Raw genomic sequence first — 10,533 nt, 5'->3', positions numbered from 1 at the left:
GTATCCCGCACGCACACACTATAGGGCACGCAGCTTGTTTGCGAGGCACTCACAAGGACTCGGGCGCGCACTAGGAACTCACTGGGCGAGTGGCAAATTTTTCTCAGTGGAGCAGAGAGGCCTCTCGCGTCCTTGCCAGGAGCTCACGGTTTCGGTCGTTAATGTGGAATGTGGTGGTGGCTGCGTAGCTCGTCAATAATTCTGCACCCTTGCTGGAGCAACACGCGTGCTTTCGTGCAACCGATCTATTGTTTCGCCACCGCCACCGGAGGCGAACCACTCGGTGCACTGTGCAACGGCCAAATCTCTTACAATCGCCTACAGCTTAGCGAAGGGTCGTCGGTCGGGGCGAAACGAAAACACGCAAACCCTCCACTCGCGCTCGATGGAGACGCCAAACTGGTCACCCCCGGAGCCGTTCGAACGTTCGATAGCGAAATATGTGCGTTACGTTACGCGGCGGGCACAATGTTCTCTCCCGAGCACGGCGTGCTCTCCGTGCACGCGTTTATGCCAGCGGCACTCACTGTTTCGGCCGGACGACGACTATGTTATTTAGAGCGCGAGTTCGCCCGGTCGGTTCGTGGTGTGGTGCTGTTGAGTGGTGCGGCCAGCGGCGGTGTGTATCGAACCAGAGCACTAACGCGAACGATCGCACTCCACTAACCGAGTTTTTCGCACTTTTTTCTCGCAACCCTTTTGCGCGTGGCGCCCCTGCGGTGCGTTGTCTGTGGCCTCACACTCATGACCAGCCGCATGATGATTATTGCTGCCACATCAGGCGCACCCGGTAACAAGGGTTTCCGTCGGTCCGAAATACAATCTTGCGGAATTCAACTAATCGGCACGGCCTATGGCTCGGTGGCGACAACGGAGGCACACAGTATAGCCGGTGCACGGCTTCAGAACAAATGGGCCGAATTACCGAATAACGCCACGGAAACTTTTATACACTGTACAGCACCCTGCGCCCTGTTCCCGTGCCTGAAACACTGCGGATTGAACGCGCATCCGACAAACGGGACCAGCTTGCCGAGATAAATGGTAAATACATTGCTCCCGACATCAGCACGACTGACAGCTGGACTGACCACGGGGGCACCAACACCAGCGCTGGGTTGGGGGCGTGTGAGTGTTCACGGCCGACAGCGTGCAAGAGATCGATGTACGTGAGCAAATGCAACGTGAGCAGAAGCGCGCACAAACACACGCACACAGGGGGAGCACGGAGCTCAAGAGAGGAAACAAATGCCCGGCTCCCAACCAGCGAGCGAGCACCAGCCAGCCACGGTTCAATTTTCATTAAAACGAACCGTCACGACGGTTAATATGATCCGGTCACACGATAAGCAACTACAAGATTCATTTCGTCTAGCGACTAGATTTCGCGATTCACTCAGAATGACGCACCATTGTTTCGAGAGCGAAGGCGAAACATTCTATTAAAGTATGAGGGGATCGTGAATAAAACGATTTCCAACAACATTTCACGGCGGACCCACTAAGATATAGCACAATTTCGGATGTTTGAGTCAATGAAAAAGAAATGGAGACGCATGGTTTCATATACGCATTTCATCGATTTACTTCTTTTGTTTTCAACAACTAATTTTATCATCTTAATAGTTTACGCAATAATGCTATATATATGTCAATAGTATATTTCCTACTACTGTTTGCCTTACAGAGCGGGCCACATTAGCAGAGTAGCATAGTTTCCGTTTATTTGTGTATGTGTTTTGCATTCGGTTTAGCTTCTTGCACGCCATTGATGCCAATTTGAGGGGGTTGTTTCTTTTACTTTAGTTTCGCATTATGTTGTTGCCTGTTGGTTCATTTCATCTATTCAATTATTGTATGCTTCTATCGATATCATTTTAATTCGATTATACGCGCTGAATGTTGCCTCTTCACTGGCTGATTCCCACCGAAAAGGAGTCGATAACGAAGAAGACGCTCAACGCTGTTCGGCGTAATGTGCAGCTGAATGCGTCGCATGATTGGCGATAGTATATATTTCTTTTACGATAATCCTTTTCTATCCAAGTTTATATTGTTGGTTTTTTTCAGTGCATAAAGACGAATTCATAGTTTAGAACTTATTTTAAATACATAACTGCACAGCAGAACATTCAGCGTATGAAACGTACAAGAGCTGTTACCCAAAACCAGGAGTTCGAAACGCCTTTTCTAAAATCATAGATTGAAGTGCTAAGTCCCGCTCTTTAGCGATCTGGTGACCAGCAAGGGCCACCAAGGACGTTACTTTAACTTTGTCCTAATAGTCACATACATAATGAACGAGAAGTATCGGAAGAAGCATGCATCGACCGGTAAGATATTTGCAAATAATGCGTCGAAAAAAAGATAGGCTAACATCATTGGAATGAATGGCGATTTGGGGAGAAATATGTACAGAAGCGAAGACTTCAGTATTACAAATAATGCTACAGGGCAAATGAGACACCGACCGACATTACGGTCGGCAGTCTTTTCGGTATAATTCAACACCAGCGGCAAATGCGCGGCCTGTTGTGCTTAGGAGTTTTTAATCGATGGTGCGAGATTCGTACGCGATGAACACACTCTGACGTTGTTGCTTGTTGCCCGCGGATTGGCCCCTTCGTATGTACTTCCGGAGCGCGTGGCACGATTGATTACATACACCGATGGGTGGAAAGTGGTTGCCGAAACACCGCAGCTCATAGCGGTGCATACGATAAGCAAGCATTACTCTAGCTAACTTCAGTTTTTGCCATTGCGTCGTACTAAGTTACAGGATAATAATCGCCATTGCGAAGTACACGCAACAGGGGAGGGTTCGATAATAACACATAACTTGCTAGACACGTCACTCTTTTCGTTTAACATCGCCACACACAGACAGAATTACATTAGACAGAATGCGATGTCGTATCGTTTAATATTGTGTGTCCGCTGTCCGCTCTTATTTTGTTTGCCACTCGGCACTTCGCCGCGCAACGAATGTATGAATGAATTCATTGTGAGTGAAATCGAAAGAGTATTTTTGTTAGCGTAGATCAAAGGAAAGTAAATGTTTCGTGATTCTGTGTTTTGAATGCCCTTTCCTTATTTTTACACCACCTCAATACGCATACTAAAGAGAGAGAAACAATATCGGTACTGTGGGACAAAACTTTGCGTCCGAGAATGTTTCGTTAGCATGAAATTCAAGGAGCCACCGAGGGTAATCGGTGAAGGTCTGGCAAACGACGGATTTTGAGCGAGGGGAGATGTAGTCCGGTTGGCGGTCCATTTTTTCGGTGGCCACCGTGTTACTTCGTTTTGTATTGTTTGTCCATGTTGGAGGTCGTAGAGTAGTGAGAGCAAAACCAAATAAAATGCATCGCACATTGCTGGATTAGCATCGCGTTTCGTACAGTCCACTGCGGCCAATGTATCGCACCCATTTGATCACATCGTGGTCAGAGTAGTTCAGTTTCGGTTCAAATACTTTCAGATAGCGCACCTGTGTCAGTGAGAGAGGTGAAAGATGTTTCGTAAACACTTGTTCGGCGTTCTTCTGGTTAACAAAAGCACCGCAGATGCTTACCTTGAATCCGGACGGTGCAAACGGGACTTCAAAGTTCATCGAGATTGGCGGTCGCGTCCACTTCTTTTTGGTATCCGTCTCGAGTAATTCAATTTCGGCCGACAGCTGCGTCTCCTTCATGCCAGCCATGCGCTTAATCCTGCAAGAGGTTTTAATAAAAAATATTTAGAACTCTGCGACACAAAGTCGGCAAACCGCGGAACGTACTTCCAGACAATGGCATTCTCCGAAGCTTTGTACTTCGCCTTGCCCTTCAGACAGATCAGTTGCACACCGGATGTATTCAGGGGCGTCGGGATCTTTACCTCGATCTTCTGGCCCAGCAGTGATGGCTTGAAGTTCGACTTGAGCACCACTTTCACTTCCATCTTGGTTCTTCCCACTTCACGCACCAGCGGGATCACGCGGAATGGCAGCGAAATGTCTTTCGTGGTGCGGTAGCGCATCAACTCGAACTCACCATCCGGCGGGATGAAGCTGATCGAGTGTTCGGTCTCGAACTTGCTCAGCTTCACGCACTGATGGAACTGACAGTCGTCGATCACCACAACCGGTTTGCCGGAGCGCGATGCTTCGTTATCGGCGTTGCCCGAGATACCGCTGCGTCCCTTCGCTTCCATGACGATCTTATCGTTGATGCCGAACTTACACTCCGGCATACCGGACAGGTACGACTTCATCACGACCTTCCCGGCCACGTGCGCCGACAGTACCTGACCCTGCGGGCTCATCAGCAGATTCACGTACTCGAGCACATCGAGGAACAGTTCATTGCGCCGGTACTTGATTCCCTCCCGGCGCCAACCGATCTGTCCCGTCACCTGCGACGTGATCTGTGCTTGCTCCTCTTTCGTGGCCGTCTTGATGCCCTGCTGCGTGATGAACGTCTTCAGGACACCCGTGTCCGAGTTTTGCGGATAACCAAAGTCCAAAATTTCTGCCGGAATGATAAAAAACGATTAAAACTACTCGAACCGAATTACTTTCGGGCACCATCTTACCATCCAGCAGCTCGTAGATCAGCACAAAGTTGTTCTTAATATTCTCCTCGGAAATCTTGCCGAAGTACGACTGCATCACGTCGATGATCTTCAGTAGAAACTCAAACACCATCGCCGCGTTCACATTTTGCTTCGTGACGGCCGCCAGCCAGATGTTGGCGCGCTTCAGTAAGAGGGAAATAAAAATGTAAGCTTTTCCGAACATTCCCCCCCAGACAGGGACCTTACCTTGATGTGGAAAAAGCTCGTACGAGCAATATTCGTCACCGGCGATCGCACTTGCTGCCGGGCGTGGATGACGTTCACGCGGAACGCGTCGACCGCATTCCGCCCAATGTCGTCCCGATACACCCGCGATATCAGCACCTCGCCCTTGTGATTGTACACGAACAGTCCGCCAATCATTTTGGTCCCTTAGTTTGCGCACACACCCAGAAACAGACACACCGAGAGAGTGGTGGCGATAGAAAGTTCACTTCCACGCCTTGGCGATAGGACCGGTCGCGACGAAAGAAACCTCACACTTCACTTCCCCGCAGACCGCCGCCGCCCGGATGCAGATTGTTTGCGCTTATCACTGGCTGGTAGCACTGCATCAAGAGTGAAGGAATTGTGTTAGATATGTTATACGCCCACTGCACAATACGGACGTGGCTTGGCAATGGCTATGAGCATGGCAAAGACCATTCTGTATAAAGTGCGTCAAATGTCGACAAAAGAAATGCATGCAGAAGAAAGTGTGTCCGGTAGAAATCAATATCGTCAAAGTGGTCGGCACAAGGGCCAAGGATGTAAAGTTCAAGCAGTCCTGCTTTCCACCGCCTGCTGATAACATATTCGCGGGAGGCTTCTTATTCAATTGTATCCACTTAAGGGACCCGCATAAGTTCACGTACTCGCTCTGCTCCGCACACGCACCAAAAATGCCTTCCAACACGACGATTCCGCCATCACTTCGTTTCGCTATGCCACACCCTTTCCAGTGATCCTTACCTGTGTTTGCGGCTTTCCGCTGTTCGATTTCAATCCACCTGATTAAACCATTTTCTATTAACTATCGACCCGAAAACATTATTATCGCATTGCCCGAAAGAACGGGAAAAAATTTTCCTTTGGAGTGAAATGACACAACCAAATTGATTGACAAATTGAAACTGACACGAAACTGAACCGATTCAGATTTGGAACCGGTTGGCGAGTCCTGAGATGATTTGTGAACCGACGAACGGAATCGATTACAATTTGTACGGGATAGGCGGACATATTTGGACATTAGGAAGAATCATCTACCTTTTTGTAGTATCGAGAACTATTTTATTATGTTACTATAAGTTTCTTATCATGTTATTTTGTTTGCGGTATAGGGAACGTTCCCGCAGGGCAACTGTCAGCTGTCAGGAGGATGCAGTGTCAAATTTCGAACAGTTGCCGAAGAACATCGGGTGCGAAAGAGACGAAAAAATTGCTTGCTGTAGCAATCCCGCTTGTAGAGGGATTTTAGTTTTCATTTACGTTCTTTCCGTTCCGAAATCGACGGTCCATTCGCATTCGGTGGTGCTCCTGCCATATATTCGTCATAATTCTGCGACCGCGAGAGTGTATTGTTTCTACACGTTCTATTGTGCCGCATCCGCCCAGCGTGGTGGCGTGCATAATCGTTCTTGCTTTCGCGACCGTTCTTGTTACTCGGACCTCGCCTTACAAATCCGCGTCTCAGCTATTCCGAGAACCGATTTCGCTCACTTTTGTTCCCGTACTCGTCCCGCTTTTGAATCGAGTAAAATATTCTGAGCCCACAAATTCTGAGAATCGGTCCGCAGTTCCAGCCGTTTCCTGCCAATCATCTCAATACGATACGCCACAGGAAATGAGACAATCGCATCCGGTGTTTCCTCCCGTGATTATTGTTCCCGGTTCTCGTTAGCTCGTGCAGTGTTCTTTGACTTGGTTTTTTTCAATTTAAAGTGCATTCGCTTCACTTGCTTACTGTCGCTCTCGTGCCTGTCCGGAACAGTTTGCCGAAAGCGTAGCCGTGTGAAGAAAGTATAAAGTCTCTTGGGATGTAGTTTTGAAAGAAAAAGTCATCAGAATGTGTTAGTGTGTTAGTCCCTGCAAGTGGCGTGTTTATGCTTTGTGTGCAGTGGTCCCGCTGGTGCACCCTTGAAATTGCATCAGCGACACCCACTTGTGGCGGTGGCGGCAGTTTATTTTAGAACCGCACGAGTAAAGAAGAAAAAAACGAATCACCTTCCAGTTTGAGACTTAGCGGTGTTTAGCCAAGGGCTACCTGTTCGATTTGCTACCAGAACCGTAAAACAACCACCTTGAGCGAAGGTGCACAACGAATAGAGTGTCTACAATAGGGAAGAAGAAACAAACAACCTTTGACAATCCGGTACCAAGACCGTGTTTTGTGGTTCTACACCAGACGCGTCGCAGCATCTTCCGTCCAGCCATCCATCCATCATCCGTACGGCCCAAAACGATCTATTTACATTTCACCGGACGCACCGCTTCGTCAACACTCGAAAAGGCAACGGTAAGTAGAACCGGAGTAGGCGGAGCCGGAGTCCGTCCAGCGTATCCTTGCAGATGGTGAAAAATAAACACAATTTCGTTTCGAGCACACCGCTCCATCCGGCGGCAATCACAGCAACCAGCGATTAACTGCGAGAAGGAGCAAATATCGATCGCCTCGATGTTCGATGGTGGATGAGAAGGGACCCCGTATGAAGCCCCCATCGGGGGATTAAATTGGCGGAAAACTAATCTCAAAATTGCCGGCAGCCCAAAGGTGCGTGCGTGTGCGCGCCGGAAGAGTTGTTACACGTTCCACAATGCGTGCGGGAATCCTCCAGCAGTCATGGGACATGGGGCTTTTGATAAATGACGCTGTTTGGCGAACGATGATGATGCGTCCGTAACACGCAGCGCCGCAGATACATTCCTGCTTCTTTCTATTGCTATTCTATCGAAAGGCCGTGCTCCGGGAGGACGCAGAATTCGCACCACCATCGCTACCGGTGGTTGAATTTTCGTCCCAACGGAGCGTCCGGAGCTTGACGAGTTGAATTATGATGGTACCGCAGCAGGAGCCGAGTAAGGCGAGAAACCAGGGATATTACAACCATATTCTAAATGATGAAAAATGCAAATGGGGAAAAAAGATCGCACCGAAATAGATTTTGCCCACACGCGACCAAGAAACTATACCCCCATTTGTTCATTCACGGCTCGAAATAGGTTTAGGTTACGGCTACGCGCCATACCGGCCACGAAATGCGTTGATTTTTCGTTCGATTTCTGATGCCGGAGAGCGTCCTGGCGGCGTGTTGAAGGAATGCGTCAAGTGGTGATTATTGGATCACCGTTTGGAAGGAATGTTGCTAGAAACAAAAATCAAAACGTCACCTCACTGTCGACCACAATGTAAGCAAAGATTCACATGGCATGGGATGGCAATTAAGTATGTGTGGATCGGCATTCAGTTCTAAATTCCTGTCGTTATCATTCGAAGAGAAAAGTTTTGTAATTACTACCCTTCTAAGACCATCTAAATTTAGCTTCGATATCGTAAATGGCGTTGGAGTGGAAGGCGGCCACTAAGTAGAATGTAATCTCTTGGCATCGTTACAAATAATCCCTCTCAAAGAAACTTTTAATCCAATCCCATCGAGGACCGATTTTTAAGACGTGTCTGATGGGAAAAAACGTCGTTTCCTGCAGCTGACCACGTGTCGGCGATGGCAATGTTTCAGGAAAACTCGAACGCAAATATTATCGTTTGGTTTCTTAATTTTTTATCTAATAACTCCAAAATTGTTAGCAACTTTCGTTGAAAAGCTTATTGTGCTTTGTAACTACTTTTTGTATATAACATTTTATGGATTTAATCTGGGATTGCCATGACAGTTTGGTGTAACTCTAACCAATCGGCGGTGTTCCCTTCAGCTTACCGGTGGTGACGCTTCTGGGCGGCGTGGTGGAGCCCTATCGCTTGTGATTTGTGTTGGACCGTACTCCATTACCGCTTATCAGTTCTTGAGCGTGTTCTGCTGGGCGTTAAATTGAAATTCTTTAACCCCATTCTCGCGCCATCCAACGGCCCAGACCACGCGACAAGCTCCCTTTCCTCTAGCCAACCTGCCCCCAAAGTGGACATTCACTTTGAGAAATCTTAGGGACAGACGGAGCGGGTAAGAGTTTCTCCGGTGGAGCCGTGTTTGCTAATCACAGAAAAGGAACAACTCAGCTGCTGCTGATTACTGTTGTTGATGATTTTTTTCGCGAAATGTTCACTATGTGATGGCCATCAAGCGCCAATACCAACCACTACGGCTTAGGTGAAACTGCGCAAATCGTGAATAAGCGGCGTAGTGAGCCATGAGTTTGAGTTTTAAACATTCTTCCGAACGTTTGCCGCAAAACGTACTAAAGTAGTTGTGGTCGCTTTCAAATTACGGTTCAATTTCGGTCAGCTTAGAAGCGTATTTGAAAATATTTGTTTGCGTCCCTCCTCGAAGGGATCGTAACCTCGCCTGGGTTCCGTGGTTTAAGCGCGCTGCATATGGGAGGCTCAAGCGAATGTCGGGAACAAATTAACTTGTGATAGTAATTGACCTTAATTATTTCATTCATATGCCCCTTGCATCCTTCGGAGGTATTCACTCACGGACAAAAGAACACACGGGCGGGCGGCAATGAATGGCGCGCGGATCGTTTGGCGAACATCATCATGCCCATTTCCAACTTTTCCAGCATCCGGATTGTGTCGAGTCGCGATCCGAATTCGATTCCTTGCTATCCAATAAGCGCCTCCATTATTGCCAGCGATGCTTTTGGAACAGTTTTGGGTCGTCTGTTGGTCTCAATCACCCGCAGTTCGAGCGTTAAGCCCGTTGCTGGATATATTTTTTGCCAATATTTCGTTTGGTCCTTTTAAATGATCAATCGTTAAGTAGCTGACAGTTCATACTTAAATTTTCGTGATCGATTGTTGATCGAATCGGAAGTCGTAAGTTTAGAATTAAACAACATTTGTGACGCTTCTTGCTATGCTAACGAAACGCTCTACAAATTCCAAGGTCTTCGTGTAAAATTTATGTTTCTGATACTATATAGTTGACCGCGCAGAGTACATGAAAGACACAGAGTCGTTCAGAAAGTTCCTGCGGTTTAACCACGCTGTTGGCAACAGGTTATTGATTGACTTTGGTAGGCTATTAGAAGACTACCATTATTTCAATTAACAACCACGTGGAGCTAGTTTTGGTTTGATAATAGTTCTGAACTATTTAAAATAGAAAATCAGCATAAAATTAACGAGCTTTATGAAGTGATACCGACCCTTCACGCTCTACGACTGAAGTATTTACTTGTAGCCAGGACTCCGAATAATTTTTCCAGAAACACATTTGGTACATTTAATTTGTCGGGCCCTCTACCAAAGGCAACGGCAATAACTTTGTTACACTCATTTTTGAAATTACCCAATCAAATCAACACAGCCAAATATTTTACTGAGCATATTGTCGAGGACTCCCTATCTTCCCGCGCGCATAATGTCGTGCGTAGTCTAGTTTCGCACTCTTTTAGACTCTTCCGGAATGTTTTAACGCATGTCGTACATGCCGCCCCGTGTGGTCTCGTGCCAAAACCAATACCTTTAATTAGGTAATAGGGCGAAAGGTAACAAACGCACCAGGGGCGCTTTGTACTAGGGTGTTCATTAAGTTTTGACGTTCGATGCTACGACCCAATATTTTGTCATATTGCTACACCTTTCAAAAATAAAAACGAAATCACTGCACGATACTTGATTTTTTCCATTGTAAAAAATACTGTGACACATCGATACTAAATGGCTTGTAAAAAAAAAGTAAGTGATCGATTGAAACGAAACTTCACATACGTTCATTCGAGGAGTGTACCAATAAAAATTAGGCTTGTAGCAGCGCC

The 10,533-nt window shown here is 47.1% G+C and overlaps 1 protein-coding gene across 1 annotated transcript; it reads right to left on the bottom strand.

Moving 5' to 3' along the window:
* Positions 1-1,578: 1,578 nt before the first annotated feature.
* On the bottom strand, positions 1,579-5,685 carry LOC128275318 (AP-2 complex subunit mu). Its single transcript, XM_053013786.1, has 6 exons — positions 5,569-5,685; positions 4,804-5,165; positions 4,576-4,738; positions 3,782-4,511; positions 3,575-3,713; positions 1,579-3,490 (listed from the first exon to the last, which is right to left on the bottom strand). Exons 2-6 carry the CDS (start codon positions 4,978-4,980, stop codon positions 3,383-3,385), a joined length of 1,317 nt encoding a protein of 438 aa, XP_052869746.1. The 5' UTR covers positions 4,981-5,165; positions 5,569-5,685; the 3' UTR covers positions 1,579-3,382.
* Positions 5,686-10,533: the final 4,848 nt, after the last annotated feature.

Source organism: Anopheles cruzii, chromosome 2, assembly GCF_943734635.1.
Source record: "Anopheles cruzii chromosome 2, idAnoCruzAS_RS32_06, whole genome shotgun sequence".
NCBI classification, from domain to species: Eukaryota; Metazoa; Arthropoda; class Insecta; order Diptera; family Culicidae; genus Anopheles; species Anopheles cruzii.
The sequence above is the reverse complement of the archived record's forward strand: the minus strand, read 5'-3'. Positions and strand labels throughout refer to the sequence as shown.